At 28.8% G+C, this 20854-nt stretch overlaps 1 protein-coding gene across 4 annotated transcripts in view; it reads right to left on the minus strand.

Moving 5' to 3' along the window:
- Window positions 1-1385: 1385 nt before the first annotated feature.
- Window positions 1386-20854, minus strand: part of LOC111629914 (synaptic functional regulator FMR1-like) — a 54090-nt gene continuing 34621 nt past the window's right edge. For all 4 annotated transcript variants that reach the window (XM_023373860.1, XM_023373859.1, XM_023373858.1 and 1 more), the window contains 4 exons: window positions 17165-17245; window positions 12818-13166; window positions 7873-7986; window positions 1386-2801 (listed from right to left, as the gene is read on the minus strand). In XM_023373860.1, coding sequence (XP_023229628.1) covers window positions 2449-2801; window positions 7873-7986; window positions 12818-13166; window positions 17165-17245 — 897 coding nt within the window. In that variant the 3' untranslated portion in view covers window positions 1386-2448. The remainder of the gene's footprint in view (window positions 2802-7872; window positions 7987-12817; window positions 13167-17164; window positions 17246-20854) is intronic.

Raw genomic sequence — 20854 nt, forward strand, 5'->3', positions numbered from 1 at the left:
GGCCTAGGACGCGAATGGATTTTTTTTGTTTTGCTTGTACGATTTATTCGTATATATATACACCTCCAATATCCAATAGAGCTAGGTCACTTGCGTTATCCTATCCAAGTCTCCCTAGCCGCTAACTGTAACTGATTTAGAACCAACATGCACTGCACATTATTCTTCGCATTGCAAAATGACATACGCATGCGTCAGGAACTTCTATTCGAACAAACCTCACCTGCCGTCCGGGCGATTTTAAAAAGGTGGCAACACAACACTAGCACGGAATTTTTCACTAGTTATTCTATGACGAAACTGAATTTTAGTCTTTTAAATTGAGATATCCAAATAAGGGAGGCGAAATTTTCCTCCGCCCCGGGAGGCTGACACCCACGCTACGCCACTGCTTTCCCAGTTATTTATTATTCGTTGTAGATAGCCGTTTAATAGGAATTTAGTACGCAGTTAGTTAAGATGTTTTTTTCTTTTTCTGTAGTGAGCTTGTTCTGTTCACGTTTTTTCATACTTCATGTTGAATATATTTTCTTTTATGTACTGTGGGATGTTTGAATTGTAGTTTAACACCTTTCTAATCTCGCATGGGTTTGTGTATGGCTCGAATTCAATCTTCTTTGCCTTTCTGGTTATTTTAATGTCGAGATAATTTATTTCCGTGTTTGCCTCATTTTCTACCTTAAACAAATTAAACGATGATATTAAATTTATTTTTTCTTCTATTTCTTCTAATTTTATTATTTCTTGGTCATATAGTATAATTATGTCATCCACATATTGTTTATAAAACTTTATGCCTGTAATTTTTTTGATTGTTTGATCTATATTTACCATAACAAGTTCTGCTAGCTTTAGTTAGGCCTATGACTGATCCCATGCTTATGCCTGTTTGTTGTGTATAGAACTTATTGTTGACTTCGAAATAATTACTCGTGTATACGAATTCTATTAAATCAATTTCTTCTTTTGTTTCAATCTGTTGGTGTATTTTCTATTTTATTCCAAATTTTGTTGGAAAAAATTTTGTTATAAATCTTGAATATTTTTTCCAACAAAATTGCATTTATTAATTCATAAAAAGTGACTACTTGATTCTTTAATATAAAATTATGAATATAATTTAAAACCCATGACTGAATATACAAAAGATAATCAGGAATCTGAGTGTAACAAGTTATTGTGTATAAAGATTTTGTTAAGAAATGATTTAAAAGTTAATTTTGATTGCAAAAATTATATGAAAACTATTTGGATGTCTTTCATTATTCGTGGCAATTACAAATGATAAATTGCAACATTTTGTCACACATGTCTAATAAATTTAAAGCGTGCAACATTAATTTGTCGAAGTGTTGTTTCAAGTAAGAGAATAACTAGACACTGACTTAACTTGCTCCCAAATTCGTATGGGAGAGTTTATTGCCACAAATAAATGATACAGCATTAGTTCAATTGTCAGTTTGAAAAAGTCACAGCACAGCAAGGTATATAAAGGACAATACCTTTGCTGCCAATTTTTTTTTTTTTTTTAATTGTTTAGCCATGAGTACTGAAAAGGCTTTTTAAGTCAGTCAGCTCAAACAATCTGCTAGTTCTTTCTTCTGTTTTTTGGTAACATTATTGTTTCAGAAGCCACAAACTAGGAACTTGCCATTTAAAAAATCATTTTATTTGTAATTTGGTCAAAGACTGGAAAAAAAAGTTACACGATGTTCGTCCGGCAAGAAAAATGTACTCATTGGTTGAGGTTTTTTTAAGTTCTCAAAATTGCACAAACACTTATATCGACAAAAAAAAAAAAAACAAAAAATTATAATAAAACAAATAAATAATGCAACTAAGACTTCAGGTGTGTGTATATTTACATCACAAGGCACCTTTCTAAGTAGTAGAAAAAAAAACATGGAAACGCAAGCTACCACATCAGGTAATGGTTCTTACCTAAATAATAAAACTGTGCTTTTAAACAATGATTATAAAAAATTTTGAAGATAATTCCTAAACGTTCAGCAACTATTCAGATATGCAATTTATTCTTTTGAGCAGGGAATATCCCATGTTATTGTCTGCAAAACTTCTATTTGTAAAATCCATGACTATGGTGCAAAATTTGGGAGGTTAGTCTTCCTTGAGTAACATCAAAATGTACAGCAAGGTAATAGTAACTTAGTGTATTTTAATATTTGTCAACACCTACTATTTAGTCTGCTGTCATTTTCCAAGAAAGCTATATTTATATCTAAATCAATTTTTGTATTGTTAGAATCATTATAAATTAAAACAACTGCAAACAAATTTTTGGAAGGGAAAAAGAATGCTATATATTGAATGGTTTCAATGGGATAATGGCAGCAGGATGTATATGTGCGTGCAGGTTAAAAGGCATGCAAATGTTCCCATAGCCTTTCAATACCTAGCACTTTACAAAGAGTCCAAAAATTTTATAATCTATGTTGTTCCATTTACAATGTGTTCTTCAGAGACCGGTACGCTCTCAGATTTCTTCTCGGGAGCACTGACAGGACGAGGTCTTTGTGGACGTGGTTCTCTCTGTTGTTTTGGAGGAGACGAACCATTACTCTGGACTTCTTTAGATCCTTCTCCATTAGTACTTCCGTTTCCGATTCCGTTTCTAATTCCAGCACATTCTCCAGAAGCATTCCTTCCTATATCTCTAGGTTCGGAGTAACGTCGATCTACTGGCCGTTGGTAATCGCCGGAAGAATTGTCTCCTTGATATCTACTACGTCTCTTTCTTCGTCTACGTCTGTTTCTAGATCCCTCTACGGACGAAACACTTTCTGAAATTAAAAAAATTAAAGCAAAGCTTTATTATTTATATTAAAAAAACTAAATTAGATTACTAATAAAACTATGTAATAAAATTAATCTATTGATTTTTTAAAGTGACAAAAGTGACTACTACTTTTTATACCAAAAGCAAACTTTCAATCAGAGGCACTTTTCTTTTGTTGAAATGTTTTTGAAAAGCATTGCCTTCTCATCTTTAAACCTACATATGTTACACTCCATTATGCTATTTACAATTATTTATTCTATTAAAACTCCAATATTATGTAACAGTCTTGAACAGTACCACACAAATGACCTAAAATTCTATAAAAATAGTGGTATTTAGCTATGCATGTAATCTTTTCAAAACTATTTCATATTTACTCTTCTTCTTTGCTTCACCTTTTCTTTTTTAATTAAAGCCTTTCAAACATTTCATTTTGATCTTTTTGTTTATTGCATTATCTGAACTGCTTACATAAATATATTTGTTTCATTATTTATAAGTTCATTGAATCTTCCTTTTCATATATTAACCAAATTTCATCCCAATGCACAAATGAATCATTATTTTAAGTCTTTAGAAATACTATTCAATTTAGAATGCAACGTGTCTAGATCATTGAAAATGAGAAGAAAAAGTTGGTCCCTTAATGGAAGGTTTCTTTTTGGCATGAAAATTAATGTATAACATAGTTTTGCTATTTCTCTATACAGAAGAAAAAACTTTAAATTTTGTTGCAAAACTTAAAATATGAGATGCATCCAGAAAATAAAGAACATTTGCACATAGCAATCTGCGCAAGTAAATTACCACCATCGAATTTAAGGTCAATTTGTTCTCTAATGTGCTAGCTTAAGCCAAATAGAGTTTCGATAATGGCAGGCTTATTGTTACTATTTTGTCAAAGGCTAAAATATGTACAAAAATTAAAAATTCCATCAAATGCAAAGTGTTATTCATTTTCTAAATGCAAATAAAGTTTTTCCAATAGAAATTCATAAACAAATCACAGAAGTGTATGGTGATCACATTATGAACGAAGTAAGTGTGAGAAAATTATGTTTAATGTTTAATCAAGGAAGATAATGCAAAACCATACTCTACTGCAGTCACTCGAGCTGTGCTTCAGAAATTTGGCTGGGACATTTTCGATCACCAAACATACAGTCCCGACTGATCCGAGTGACTTTCACTTCTTTCCAAAGCTGAAAGTGTTTTTGGATAAATTTGGAACATTTTGGAACAGATGAGAGGTGAAAGAAGCTGTCACTAACTGACTGAAGGAACTAGAGATAGAGGTAGAAGTCTATGACAAAGGAATCAAAAAACAAGTGTTGTGCCATGACAAGTGCTTTAACTGAGACGGTGACTATGTTGTAACTGGTCTTGTACTAATTACTTAATAAAACTTTTTTCCTATTATTACTGTTTTTTTTCCTTTTTTATAGCCAAATGTGCTTTACTTTCTGGACACCCCTCATAAAAGATTAAAAAATTATTTCATATTGCAAAAAATGTCAGAAAATCAGATTCCTTATTTTATTCCCACAAACATGAACTCATAATAATCTCTTTGAATATTATGACTTTGGTATCAGCTAATATTGTACACCTCATCCCCCATCAAAAGAAGGCTAATAGTGATATTGCAGCTGTCTGAAAAAGGAGTAAAGCAGAGAAGCAAAATACACAGGCAATCCAAAAAGTAACTTATGTTTTGGCCACTAGGGGTGTGGGGTTTGGGCTAGAGCTGTCATTTTGGTGTCAGAGCATACCCTCACTCATTACATGTTCAACTGTGTTAGCATGTGGATTGTGTTGCTTCTGCTTTGTCCATTGTAAATTTTTAAAATGTGTGCTGCAATTGAACGTGTGAAGTGTGGCCAGTGAGTAAGCTTTTGTTGGCAAAAAACCACAAACCAATTGAAATTCATAGACAGCTTTGTGAAGTGTATGTGAAGTGAAGTGACCGACTGAGCATGATGACTGATGAACTGGTGATGAAAATCAATGGAAAAATATGTGAAAACTGCCACTTCACAATTATGGAGCTCTCTTTTGAGTTTTCACAAATTTCGCTGAGTTTTTTTTTAAACTCTTTCCACCCTGTGGGCACTAAGAGGGCCTCATTTATCAAGCACATTATGGGTTTGACCAGGCCCACAATGGGGCAGGCGAGTGGTGAGGGTCATGGCCTAACATATCTAAATGGACCACCCCCTCAAAAAATCCCCAGGAATTTTTTGACCTGTTTGAATTTGATCCTGGGTCCTCCAGAGCAATAGGCTGCCACATTGACCACGCGGCCATCCAGTCCTCATGGAGTTTGTTGCATGAGGTTGTAACACACAAGCTAGGCTACCATAAATTTTGTGCCAAACGGATACTGAAAATCTTGTCAGATGATCACAAAAAACAGCACATGGTGACATCATTGACATTTCTGGAAGCCTACCACAGAGATGGTGACTCACTTCTCGATCTTGTCATAACTGGGGTTAACATTAGGATAAAATACATGAATTATGAGACCAAAAAAAAAATCAGTGTATGGAGTGGGGACACACAAGTTCTCCCACAAAACCAAGGAAATGTTTGCAAATGTCAGCAAGAAAGTTCATAGTGACCGTTTCTTGGGCCAGGAAGAATGTGCTTCTGATGGATTTCCTCAAATCTGGCTCAAACAATAAACTCTAAAAGATATTGTAAAACATTAAAAAAGTTAAGAAGAGTGATTCAAAACAAACATCAGGGAAAATCAAGTTCTAAGATTTTGTTCATGTCAATGCCCATCTGCACATGGCCAATCGAACTCGACATCCCTTGATGGTTTCGGATCGGTTTGTTCATCCACCATACAGTCCAGATCTTGCACAAGTGAGTAAAATTTGTTTCCATGCATGAAATTATGGGTCACAATGTAGCACTCTGATGATGATGCAGAGTGTGAATGAGTGGTTTGAAGTCTCAGACGGCAAAATTCTATGACAATGGAATTAAAAAGCTGGTGCACAGTTATGATAAGTGCTTCAATTTGAACAATGAGTATAATGAAAAATAGTCTAAAAGTGTGCCTTTCAAATGTACATAATTAAAGTAGTCCCAGGAAAGATCTTAATAATCTTTAGAAAGTACTGTATTCAAAAGAATCAGAAATGAAATTGGGAGTTTTCGGCAGAATTGGAATCGGAAAAAATTTTGGTGTCGTCACATCACTAATTTGAATACTGAAGTTTTCTTGAGACATCCATCACTGTAAGTCTCATTCATTTCTTTGTGTTTCAAAAGCACTTAAACCACAACTGACAATAACAAATTGCAGACCTGTGAATTCAATAATAGGTCTCAAAAGCATCATCAATAATAGACGATTAAATGAAGACATACAAAGAAACTTGAGACTGATAGGACGTAATCAACATCTATTGAAGCTGGTCACAAAGCTTTAGAAAGAGTACAACTAATACATTTTGCAGAAATTTGTATGGAAACAATTCTACAAATTAAATAATCATTCCTTGCATGACAAGAAAAAATTCTGGGGGAAAATATTTCAACACATTTAATAATTTATGTAAACGAAACTTCTGTTAAAATGCAACAGAGCAGAGCTATTAAAAAACTGAATTAGATATCTAACAAAAAATAAAATTGTGAATTTTCTACAACTTGATTTTGTAGGAAAAAATTAATTTTAAAAAAGTTGAAATTATCTCACTTCAGACACTCTTGATAAACAGATTTATTTCATTTCCCCACATTTTTGTATATGCATTATCTCTTGATAAAATTGTAAGAAATACTTTGATTCTAATTACTAAATTTAATAGATTATGAAGTTTTTGAACCAAAAGTGTTTTATCATAAACTGATCATCCTCAATTTGGTATAATTTAATTAATGTAAAAATTTTAAAAATCCACAAATGTGAAAGTATCATGATTTGCACTGTTTAAAAATATATTTCATCATAAATTAAGAATAACTACGAGAAATTAAATTTTAAGTTTATTCTGTATTTATTCAGAATATGTACCATGCCTAGTTTAAATGTAATGCCTGTCTTAAGACNTGGATTTTAATTTGAAATTCAAAAGATGAAATAGAGAAAACGTAATATAAACAAAAAATTAAACACAAAAATAAATAAAATAAAAATAAATATCTCTAAGTAATACAAATAAATAAAATCAAAAACAATAATAATAATTGATGTAGAAGATGTGGTTGCTGTATCTTCAAATTCTGTGTGTAGCGTCTTTGTAATCCAAACATTAATTTTGGTAGACGATCAAACAGCAATTAGTTAGGAAAACGTTACAGTTTATTTAAAAAAGTGTTCTTTTAAATAAAACGTAACGTTTTCCTAACTAATTGCTGTTTGATCGTCTACCAAAATTAATGTTTGGATTACAAAGACACTACACACAGAATTTGAAGATACAGCAACCACATCTTCTACATCAATTATTATTATTGTTTTTGATTTTATTTATTTGTATTACTTAGAGATATTTATTTTTATTTTATTTATTTTTGTGTTTAATTTTTTGTTTATATTACGTTTTCTCTATTTCATCTTTTGAATTTCAAATTAAAATCCATCTTAGCAAGATCATTTATTGCATAATTCTCACTATTTTTCATATAAAATGCATGTTTTCGGCATATTAGTAAATTACAGCTTATGCTTGTATTTTGAGTCCTGTGATCCTTATTTCCGGATCAGTTTACAGATCTGGTCCAGGCTTGTAAATTGGCTGAAAATGTTTGTTCTGTGATTAAAGTTATTGCTGGAAAAGTACAAATGATGTTTTCTTTTATTTTATTGTGAAATCTCGGGTTATTAAAAGGAATTTTTGAGTAGGCTACTTTTGAGCTATTTTTTAGAAATTTTTTGGCTACAAAAGCTAAAAACATCTGGCCTGCTGTCATACTCAAGACAAAAATTTGGCACTTAAGCATTTGAGTTTGACACTTCTCACTTCTGATTTAAACAGTTTATAATATGAATAAAATAATTATTTACATACAACATTTATATTTAAAAGTATATTAAAAAATGTTTTTTTTACCTTGATCCATACTAGCTACACTCGAGACCTCATGACTGTCAAGCACAGATTCATCTTCATCTGTGACACGACGGCGATCATTTCTGCCTCTCTGACGAGGTGGAAGATCTGAAACTAAACAAATTATTATTATTTTAAATAATTAAAATATGATCTTATATTTCACTTATTAATAAAAGTTTTAAAAGAAATCATTTCATTGGCAACATGAAAATTAACCAGATCAAAAACTTTAAAATTTCAGAGTTGTAATTAAAATAGTATTTAAGATATTTCAACTTTTATAGAAAAAATAATCACACTATAAAATTAACTTTTTTTAAAAATGATACTAACTTTATTATTCCTTATATTTTTTATATTTAATTACATATACTATAATTAAATAAAAATTATTATAATAAATTAGGATATAAATAAGACATTAATGTAATACATCCATAAAATGAATAAAAAAAATCTGAAAATTTTAAAAAGTGAAGCAAAACAGCTGAATAAGAAACTTCTTGTTAGTATCTACTGTGAAGCAGATTATTTATCATGCAAAAAATGAACAATAAATTAATGAATATTTGCAATGGGATTTTTTCTGAAAGTAAATACAGTAGAATCTCATTTAATGGATTGCTTGGGCTGCTGAAAATCATCCATTGTTCTGAGCATCTCTTATATTGTAAACAACAGATTTCCTGCATACCCAGGAAAATATCCATTATTTGAAAAAATTTCCGTTTTTTTTTTTAAAACCATCTACATATAATAAATACCAATACTTGAAATTATAATCTCTTGAGATCTCCTTTCTTCATTCTATAAAAACACCCATGTTAAAAGATTGTATATTACGCTGTACACGTGTACAACAAAGCTGACAGAAAGTGTATATACTGTAAACACAAAAGGAAGCAAATTACATATGCTTATTAGTGTTTCATTTGACTTTGCAATTTGTTAAAAAACTTATCCATCTTCGTTTGTTTTGATGCCACTTTTCTGTCTATTAAATACAGTAATACCTCAGTTTTATGAATTTTCGTTGGTTGCCTTGGATTCCATCAGCATGCCTACATGACCTCGCTTCTAATTTTGCAAAAACAAAGAGTGACCCACACGTTTTCCTGCTTAGTATGGCATTGTGTGACACACCCCATGCATCTAGCCAAACAATTTCATTGATTTCCGTTCCTTTTAACTTCACCATGGAAACAAAGAAAGTAAGTTTCCAAAGCCAGCAGCCCTTCGAAGAAGGCCAGGGACATGATTGATTCGAAGGAAATCATTGAAAAATACGAGAGCAGCATTAAGATTGCTGAAATCAGCTGCACGTACGGGAAGTCGTCATCCATGATAAGTTACATTATGGCAAAAAGGAAGCAATAAAGGAGGCTAATGTAGTGAAAGGCATGAATGTGCTAATGAAACAGAAATCGCAAACAACTGAAGATGTTAAACAGCTATTATTAATTTTGATCAATCAAAAACAGTTAGATGGCGATTCTGTTTCGAAGCCCATCACATTAATCTTTTATATTCATTTAATATTAATTTCTTATTGTTTTTACTATTAAATGCCATATTTATTCTCTATAAAATGTATTTCCCATATTGTATTTTGGAGTGTCTAGAACAAAGTAATTGGATTTAAATGGATTCATATGGAAATAATTGCCTCAATTTTTGTTGATTTCGGATTTGGCTGGATTGTTTTTGGACAGATTATTGACAAAAACTTAGCTATAACTGCACAACAATGACTTGATACTAGCAATGTCAGGTACAGCCTGTTTGTTATGCTGAAACTCATCAGGAAGGTCTTCATGACTTGGAAGGACTTGTTGGTCTTGCTAAATTTCAGCACTACACTTGGACAAGCATCAGAATGCTCACTAGGTGGTTCCTTCTCAATCTTATCAACCTGCTGATAGATCCACTAAAAGAAGGTAAAATTACATTGATTTGACAGGACCTGAAAAAAATCCATTAATCTGCAATCTGTTAAAATGAGACTCTACTGTACATTAATCAAACACAAAGATGTGTGTTATAAAATGATACTAAACCAGATTTGGTTGCATTTTTCTCTCTACAAAGTATGAAGTAGATGTACTTTAATTACAATCATTTAATATATACATATATATACACATATACTACATCCTCTCTTTTATTCAAAACTGCAAAAAAAATATTTTAAATTCTTAATATTTAACAATTCAGTTGAATAAAATGTAACACATTAATAAATTAATAAATCAAATAATAATAATTATCTGTAATTTAACTATTACTGTTTAACTCAATCTATTTATCAGAATAAAAATAGTTTAAACTACTGAACACTGAAATACTATTGAACAAAAAACAAGATGTTTTTGATTACATAATGCAGATATAATAGTAAAATGATTCAAAATGAAATTTTTATGCTCAGGAGAATTCAAACCAGTTTTACTACATAAAAATTAAACATTACAAAAATAAAAAAAAAAACTATATTCAATGATGATATTGAATATGAAAAACATTAATTTCATTGCATATCAGTTACTTTAAAATTGGTGAGTCTTTTTACACTAAGGCTCTATTAATAAGTATTCATCATAATAAAAAGTATGATTTAAATTTCCAATTTAAAATTTTTGAATTTTCCTTTAATAATTTTTTAATAAGTACCAATTAATAGAGACTTGAAATAAATTAAATATTAACATGTAGTTATTAAATTTTATTCTGATGTTCTCAATAAATAACAGGGCTGAAAGAAATAGCTTACCTGATTATGAAGTTCCTTATATGGAGACTAGCAATAAAGGTCATTTGTTTTTTTATATATTTTTTCAAAATTTCAAATTAAATTTTAAATCATATCATCTTCTACTTTGAGGACCCTTTCAGCCCTGTTATTAGTATTTTAGAACATGTTTTGTAAATTTTGAATATTGTGGAAATCAATTATTAAAATTAGCAAAAGTAATTTCGCATAAAGCAAATTTAAATTAGCTATTCTAAATTACTTTAAATTAAATAAAAGCTAAATTAAAGATAAAGCAGGGATGAAAGGGTCAAAAAAAGAATTTGGCATAAAAATCTGTAAAAGACAAAAACCATAAAAAAAGCACACGTTCACACATTATAAATATTGCAGCTTTATTACAACATGAGGGAAAACACCTCAATATAAAAAAAATAGATATTTGGAAAAATTATGAGGATCTATAAAATGACAAGCTCAGGTTTTTCAAATATAATTTACTGTACATTAAACAGTGTTATTTGCTGACCCTTTCATATCTGCTCTATTCTTATTTTAGAGCAGATCTTGATTAAAAACTTTAACTATAGGATTTTTTTTGGATGATAACAACTAAGCCCTCAATTTGGCAATGATTAAGACTAGTTAGTTAGTTATCATTAATCTGGTACATTCAACAGGCCATGTTAGTGACAAAAACTTTCTTTTGTTAAAACATTACCAGTTATTTTATGACAATATCTTAAATAAAATAAGAGTCATATTATAATGAATGCAACACAATGCAAAATTGATACAGTACATAATCAGACAAAAGCTGCAACAAAATTTGTACTTTCAATAAGATACAAGTATGATGAAAAATTGCTTTAAAATAACAAAACATAGCTATCATATGAGTTTTAACATGACAAAAGTTAAAAATAGATAAAAATGGTAATTTTCTATATGACTAAGATATATCACAGATTACAATCTATTATTTGTATAGATAATTTCAATTTTGCTTTCGCTGGAATTTAATGTAACATAAAAATGAAAATAAATTATAGTAAAAATGCATGAAAAATCACAAAAAAATGGAATACTAATTAAATTTTACAGAGGAAAAAAATATTAATATTTTATTTTTTACCATAAAAGTAAAAACTTCATTCACTTTTATGGAAGACTAGAAACTTAGATTTAAATCACAACCATTCTATATATTTTTACTACAGAATTAAATTTTTTTCAGTTAAAATAAAACAGCTTATAACTTGTTCTTCATAAGAATTATTAATAATTGATTTTTATTGTAAATAAAATTATAATTTTATGAGTTATGATAAAATTATGATACTATTAAATTAAAAAATGTAAAATGCAGGTGGAGATTAGTAATTATTCAGAAAAGCAGGTGAAACAATTTTACAAGCAAACATAAGTAATCTAATCTTTACAAAATAGTTTTGTATTAAATAATAAAGTTTTTATAAAATAATAGTGTATTGTTTAAAAGAAACTTAAATGAAAAACAGTTATAAAATTAAGGCTGTAGTATTTTAAATACAAACTGCATAATAAGCAAAATGCATTTAAGAACAAAACTTTATATTTGCAGATTATTTTGGTAATGTCTATTTTCTGTTTAATATATTTCTTCCACCNTTCCAATTTATATTAAGTAACAAACAGCATACTTAATGATTTATCTTTCATATAGATTGTGTCATTCAATTTCCTTAATTTTTATGATACTTTCATTAAAACAGAAAGAGGACTGAAAGCTAAGAAAGCTAAACAATGTCATACTAATTATATTGACAATATTCAATGGTGTAACTAAGCAGAATTGCTCTGAACAGTAAATGTTGTAGTAATTCATATAGTACACTCTTGTTAATCCAGCCTCTCAATTATCTGGCATACACTGCTGTAACTGCCTATGCACTTCCATTAGTTATACCTCAAGTAATCTAATCTTTACAAAATAGTTTTGTATTAAATAATAAAGTTTTTATAAAATAATAGTGTATTGTTTAAAAGAAACTTAAATGAAAAACAGTTATAAAATTAAGGCTGTAGTATTTTAAATACAAACTGCATAATAAGCAAAATGCATTTAAGAACAAAACTTTATATTTGCAGATTATTTTGGTAATGTCTATTTTCTGTTTAAAATATTTCTTCCACCACCAATCCTATCCCTACCTCGCAAATTGCCTGCAGAATTAACACGTTGAGGTTGTTGCCCAGAATTAAACTGTTTATCCACATTAGGAATATAATCACTAAGAGTATGAGGATGGTTACTAGTGTTACTGTTGTAGCGGTTATCACCACCCCATCGACGTCCGGGACCCATTCCAGGTCCACCACCACGTCCTCGACCTCGAGGTGGACCACCCATTCCACGACCTCGATGACTTCCTTCAAAATCAGAGTTAAAATTTCTCTCTGGACCACTTCGCCGAGGTACTGGAAAATTCTGAGTAGATCCCATTTGTGTCCTTAGTTGAAGATCAATTTCCAGTTTTTCTTGTCGAAGTTTTTCCACTTCCTACAAAACATTTTCATTATTACTACTATTCTACTATTAAATTTCAATTATATATAATACTGACAAAATATAACTGTAAATACAAACATCTCCAACCCGATATATAATTATAGCTACAACCAACAGACTGCCGAAAATCTATCGGGCTAGTTATTTATCTAATAATTATCTAATTTATAATTTATCTAATAAGTAGCATAAAACTAGCCCGATAGATTTTCGGCAGTCTGTTGGTTGTAGCTATATAACTGTAAAATAATGTTATTTTTTTTTGTTTCAAATTTAAAAATAAATTACAAAACCTAAAATATTTAAATCTTCCAATATAAATTATCACTAACTGGATAATTGTATATTATATTTTTTGATGCAGTTCTACTGATAAGACTTTTCATAAAAACTACAACTAAATAACTAAGATGAATTCTAAGTCTAAAACTATACATATGCAGTTATAAGAAATATATACTATAATATAAACAAAATATGTTTATATAAATAATTAAAATGATTACTTAATATGAACACTTTTATAACTGAAAAATTTCAATTTGTTAAGAACTTATCAATATTAACATTGAATTCCTTTCGCAGATTCATATTAATTTTAATTCAGCCTAACAAAAATTTAACAGAGAATAAGCAATTATTTATGGTGACATTGTCACAATGCTGAGCTGCAATTTTTAACCCAATATAACTTAGGCTGCGCGTGACGCTGTGCAGTCCATAACCCGAGTTATCTCGGGCATAGGCTTTAAGGGCCTCATAAAAAAGGGCCTTGACTTATAACTTTTCCAAAAATGTAGGGATCAGCATATATACATTGTTATCTATGATCTCTGCAAATTTCATGTATTATTTTTGCCACAAAAATATTTTATGACAATTTATTAATTAGGTAATTAATTGCGCTATTGTTTTTATGAGAGTTTTTTTTTTTATCAAATTAATTAAATCGTTCCAAACTTCTATTTGACCATTTTGACTTTGGTAAAATTTTTTAAAACACTATTGGATGTTTTCTATGACATAAGCAGGTTTTTTTGTTGTTTATTTAGTAGAACTTTTTCCCATACCTTTTTTCGGTTTTCCCATATTTTAATAGCATAAAAATCGAAAATATTGTGTTATATTTGAACAGATGAGGTAAGTTAGCTCCCCTCCTGCTTCAAACCAATATTCCCGAGATGTACAGTACATGAGAACTAGCCAGGAAAGCTGACACCAGCTGTTCTCAAAATCAACAAGTTTGTAAACAATGTAGACTGTATGTGTGAAATTTTATGCCTTGTTAAATAAATGAATAACAATCCTTGCATCTATATTTTTCAAATAAAAGCATTTATTTTAAATTATTTTATTTTTTCTTTATATACTTTTTTTCTAAAAACAGTTTTTGGAGGAGTTTTTATTTTACAGGAATTATTTCCCGGCAATTTTGTTTTGGATGTTAGATTCGCGTTTAAAGTGGAAATAATTATTTCATAGAAAACATAATTTTTTGTGGATTTCTGAGTGGCATTCAGATTGAAACAAATGTAGCAAATGAGTTAAAGATTCCAAAATTCTGATTATGCATAAATATCTTACAACAATCATATTTATCATTTTTCAAAATTCTTGATCATAAGTATTCTTGATTTGAAACAGTTTTTTTTCATTTTGTAACACCATTATCATAAAACTTGTATCTTACTTCTCCAAATATACAAATGATATGGTTTAAGTGATATTCCTAGTGAAGCTATAGATAATACTTAGTGTTGGTACCAAATTTAAACATACCAAATAAAATATATTTAAAAAGTTAAACTTTTGTAGAATTCTAAATTTTTCCTTACATACATCACTATAATTCAATACAAATTTTCTTTAATATTAAATCTTGACAATATTAATGATGACAATGATCATATACTAAAGTAATTCTAAGAGAAATTCAACAACTGTTTATTGATAACTTTCATTTTCCAATTTATATTAAGTAACAAACAGCATACTTAATGATTTATCTTTCATATAGATTGTGTCATTCAATTTCCTTAATTTTTATGATACTTTCATTAAAACAGAAAGAGGACTGAAAGCTAAGAAAGCTAAACAATGTCATACTAATTATATTGACAATATTCAATGGTGTAACTAAGCAGAATTGCTCTGAACAGTAAATGTTGTAGTAATTCATATAGTACACTCTTGTTAATCCAGCCTCTCAATTATTTGGCATACACTGCTGTAACTGCCTATGCACTTCCATTAGTTATACCTCAAATCCTGGTTTTCTGTTTACTTGGGTTTCATTTCTGTCTAAGTTTTGCACATTATTGTTATTAAAAAATTAAACTTACAATTACTGTATCACAGTACGTAATTTCACAATAACAAACAGTATAGCTCTTCAAAAAGACTTAGGACCAAAGAGCAACAAGTCATGCCACTTATTGGTTTTAGGACTATATACTCAGTAATCCAGCACAGTTGCTAATCTGGCACCAGCTGTGCAATGAATGGATGGATTAGCAAGAGCCTAGCATAATAAAAGTTTGCATCAACAAATTAACAGTGATGAAAATATTAGATGCCAACGAAAATGTTTAGTCCTCTTGGAACATGTAATCATTCTGTTAATTTTCATTACTGTTTTTTAAAACAATAATGTTTCTAACAATTTCTTTTGAAATGAAAAACATGACATCAGACTAACAATCAAGTGGAGCCATCTTTTTCTTTTAATTATTGTAATAATTTCAAATAAAGTTTTAAAGATGTTTGGTCAGCATCAAGAATTAATTGAAATATGAAGAAGATCCATAACCTAGTCTTCCATCTTTAAATGTAGATTTTATTTATGATGATATTCAATATTCATATCCAATTAATAAGTTATCATTGTATTAGAGAGGTTGTAGTGCAAGTTCAAACGTTACTTGTACATGGCAAGCAGAAGTACACAGCTTATGTTTTAACTCCAAGAAAAAATCATTGCAGTGCATGTTTATAACATGTGACTCAGTGAACGTCACACATTGACTCTCAGGAAATTTGTTGAAAAAATGACAGATACAAATTAAACTATTTAAAAATATTTATAGGATGTTTAATAACACTAATTATTTTTAATTAGCATTGTGTCTCCTACCGTACAATAGGACTACCTCATACCGTTGTCGAGGAAAGTAGTGGCTTATGTAAATTCGAAAGCAGCTTGGAAATTTAATTTTTAGAAAATTTACACACATATTACGCTATTGATGGTAGAGGATGCCGTGGAAGAACAAACCTATCTTAAGATAAGCTATTATGAAGGCAACTATATTGTAAATTCTATACGCACCTCGGATCACTTGCTAAAAAATTGAATAATTAAATAATTTCTGGATTAAAATCGTCTGTTTCTTTACAGTATTATTCGTAAATGCTTAAATAATCATTATTTTAATAAAATAGGTCATAATTTTAACTCCAAACACAAAAAAAAACGAAGTTTAAACCAATCTTCTACTTGCCATGCTAGACATAGCAAATGCCATTATCGACTGTCTAGAATTGCCAGATGGCAGCATTCGACCGTCTGCCATTCATGTTTTGGGCTGAATACGACAGCCTCAACCTCTCTATTAATCATACATTAAATATTACTTGTAAACTACACATACCATACAACATTCTATTTATTTAAGGTTAAAAATAACTTAATAAGAATCAATCTCCATTTGTGTAAAGAGATTATTTCAGTTAGAACTAGGATGTAGCCTGAGAAATTAATCAAAGAATTCTACTATACTAATAAAATTATAATCTTAATTATTTTTTATATAAATATAATAATTTAATGTGAAAACATTTTCAAATTATATTTTGAAAGATACTCTCTATTTGAATTTATATCTATTCAAAATATAGTCATTATAACATACATTAATGTTAACATTTGTTTCTATGCCATATAGCCATTAAGTAAGCACCCAATTATAAAAATGTACATAAAATTTTACCTTTAAATGAGCTAGATGATACTCCAGAAGTATTTTGGCATTGGATATACTTTCCACAGTACCAACAAACACAAATGGCACCTAAAAATAAATTGTTTTGATAAAAGAAATTAATTAATTTTTCATTTATTTTAAATAAATTTGTAAATACATGAAATGCAATTGTAATTTATGTAATCTTATTTTGTGCAATTTTGAAATAGCACATTCTTATCATAAAAGCAATAACAACAAAATAAATCTTGTTATATGCTTAAAAATTAAAATATTGTACTAATGTTCATGACAGAGGGAAAAAACTGATTGCTAACTCAAAAAATCAAATCACAATGAGGGTATTTAATTATTATATTGTAGTTTTTTCATTGTATTCATAGGAATTTTTTGAAATTTACAAACATTTTTTCTCTTGATGTAGGTAAATTTTGGTTACAAATTTTCTTTAATTGTATAAAATTCATATAAATTATAAAAATCTCTCTTGCTTGTAATTCCAAGTAAAAAAATAAGCCAAAAAATTACCTATGCTGATAACTACTTATTAATTTCAAAAATATATTCTCGAAATTTTAATGTATTTCTTAAAGAATAATTTGCTTAATTTGCAAGATGTGTTTACATAGTCTCAAAGACATTAACATATAAATCTTAATTACTCTAATTTGTTAACTGCATTTAAAAAGAAAAATTTCAAATGCTAACAAACAATACAAGAATAATCTAATTTTAATAGATTTAGTACAACTGATGCCAAAGATGTGTTGAAATAAGACTAACTACATCCTATTAACATAATATTGTCAAACAATATGAAACTCAACTCCTAATTTTCAAAATTTTCTACTACAAACAACAGTATATTAAAAACAAGACAATCAGTCAATTAACAAATCCTCAAAATCATTTCTTGGAAGATAATTTTATTTGCAATGTAAAGTTAATAAATCATCTGACAAAGATAAGGGAAAGTTAATATTTAGAATGAGATAAATTTTACAATTAATTATAGATGCTATTTAAAGAATTAATTAATCGTAAAATACCAGCAATAATTCAAACAAACAGAAAACTTATTAAATAACTATTTCATAAAATAATTTTATAATTGATAACTAAAATTTTTATATTTCTGACATGATTTTAATAGCAATAATGTATTAGCAGTTATGTTTTAAATTAATGGGTTTTATAAGTAGCTAAGTGTTTTAAAATGTCATTTATTTGTTTACGTCACCTTGTAGATTAAAATATAAAATAAGAATTTATATAATAAATTAAAACAATATTCCACAATGAGTTAATTTAGATAGGATAAAGTAAGATAAAGTATTAGAAAATGAGACAAGATTTTATATGATCATATATAAATATGATAAGAAAACTAACAAGGAAATGCAATAAAATGACTAACTTTTAAATATTTCATGTTTAAAATAAAAGTTCAAATGAAATTAAACTTACACAAAAATCCTCAATCGTAAGCAGTTTTGAGAAAAAAAAAGGAAACTATTTTATGTTATTGAATTTATATATTCTAGCACAAACATATTCATAAGAGTGACAGACATAGTGGTTACATTTCAGCCTTCCAGTGGTGACCAAACTTTTCAATTGGTGAACCAAATTGCATATAAATCAAAGCCAAAAATATTTTTATTTTCCAAATACAGTGTACCTCTTACTTTGAACAACTTTGAATTTTCTAATGTTCAAACTTTAAATTTGAGAAAAATTTGGCTGTTTGAATGATAAATGATGTTTTTATGTTCAAACAGTTCATGTACTGGAAAAATATACTCACTGAATAAACACCATCTGTTGTGTGCATAAGTCATTTCTTGCATTACACTTGTGTTTTCAGTACTTTTTTGCTTTATTTTTGGAGTGTTTGGTTATATATATATATAATCCCTACCTATTAACCATTATTATTCAAGAGTATGGAAGTAATGAAGCCTAAGAGGAATATTGTTGTATTGATAATTGAGGTAAAAAAGGAAATTATTGCAAAGAACTAAAGTGAAGCATATGTGGCAGATCTGATGACTATGTTTAAGTTGACAAAGTTGACAGTATGCACCATCCTTAAAAAGAAGGAAGCAAGAAAAGCAATACAGTTGACCCCCCTATAACGTACGTTCCTATAACGACAATTTCTATAACGTAGCGAAAAAATTGTAGAAACTTTGGTATAACGTACCTCCTATAACGTCGTTTCGCGACAAGATTGATAGAGTCTGGACCAATAGTGGNAAAGTTAATATTTAGAATGAGATAAATTTTACAATTAATTATAGATGCTATTTAAAGAATTAATTAATCGTAAAATACCAGCAATAATTCAAACAAACAGAAAACTTATTAAATAACTATTTCATAAAATAATTTTATAATTGATAACTAAAATTTTTATATTTCTGACATGATTTTAATAGCAATAATGTATTAGCAGTTATGTTTTAAATTAATGGGTTTTATAAGTAGCTAAGTGTTTTAAAATGTCATTTATTTGTTTACGTCACCTTGTAGATTAAAATATAAAATAAGAATTTATATAATAAATTAAAACAATATTCCACAATGAGTTAATTTAGATAGGATAAAGTAAGATAAAGTATTAGAAAATGAGACAAGATTTTATATGATCATATATAAATATGATAAGAAAACTAACAAGGAAATGCAATAAAATGACTAACTTTTAAATATTTCATGTTTAAAATAAAAGTTCAAATGAAATTAAACTTACACAAAAATCCTCAATCGTAAGCAGTTTTGAGAAAAAAAAAGGAAACTATTTTATGTTATTGAATTTATATATTCTAGCACAAACATATTCATAAGAGTGACAGACATAGTGGTTACATTTCAGCCTTCCAGTGGTGACCAAACTTTTCAATTGGTGAACCAAATTGCATATAAATCAAAGCCAAAAATATTTTTATTTTCCAAATACAGTGTACCTCTTACTTTGAACAACTTTGAATTTTCTAATGTTCAAACTTTAAATTTGAGAAAAATTTGGCTGTTTGAATGATAAATGATGTTTTTATGTTCAAACAGTTCATGTACTGGAAAAATATACTCACTGAATAAACACCATCTGTTGTGTGCATAAGTCATTTCTTGCATTACACTTGTGTTTTCAGTACTTTTTTGCTTTATTTTTGGAGTGTTTGGTTATATATATATATAATCCCTACCTATTAACCATTATTATTCAAGAGTATGGAAGTAATGAAGCCTAAGAGGAATATTGTTGTATTGATAATTGAGGTAAAAAAGGAAATTATTGCAAAGAACTAAAGTGAAGCATATGTGGCAGATCTGATGACTATGTTTAAGTTGACAAAGTTGACAGTATGCACCATCCTTAAAAAGAAGGAAGCAAGAAAAGCAATACAGTTGACCCCCCTATAACGTACGTTCCTATAACGACAATTTCTATAACGTAGCGAAAAAATTGTAGAAACTTTGGTATAACGTACCTCCTATAACGTCGTTTCGCGACAAGATTGATAGAGTCTGGACCAATAGTGGATGAGCAGCCGAACTACTTACCTCCGACCCTGCGCCACGCTACGGAGCGGCTAAATTGAGTTTGCTATCGTCTGTTTAGTATTATATATAAATTAGGTATAAATTAGGTACTGTACATATAATTATATATTAATTATATATAAATTAGGT

The sequence above is a fragment of the Centruroides sculpturatus genome, unplaced genomic scaffold, assembly GCF_000671375.1.
Source record: "Centruroides sculpturatus isolate CEXI.00-Female unplaced genomic scaffold, Cexi_2.0 scaffold529, whole genome shotgun sequence".
Classification (NCBI taxonomy): domain Eukaryota; kingdom Metazoa; phylum Arthropoda; class Arachnida; order Scorpiones; family Buthidae; genus Centruroides; species Centruroides sculpturatus.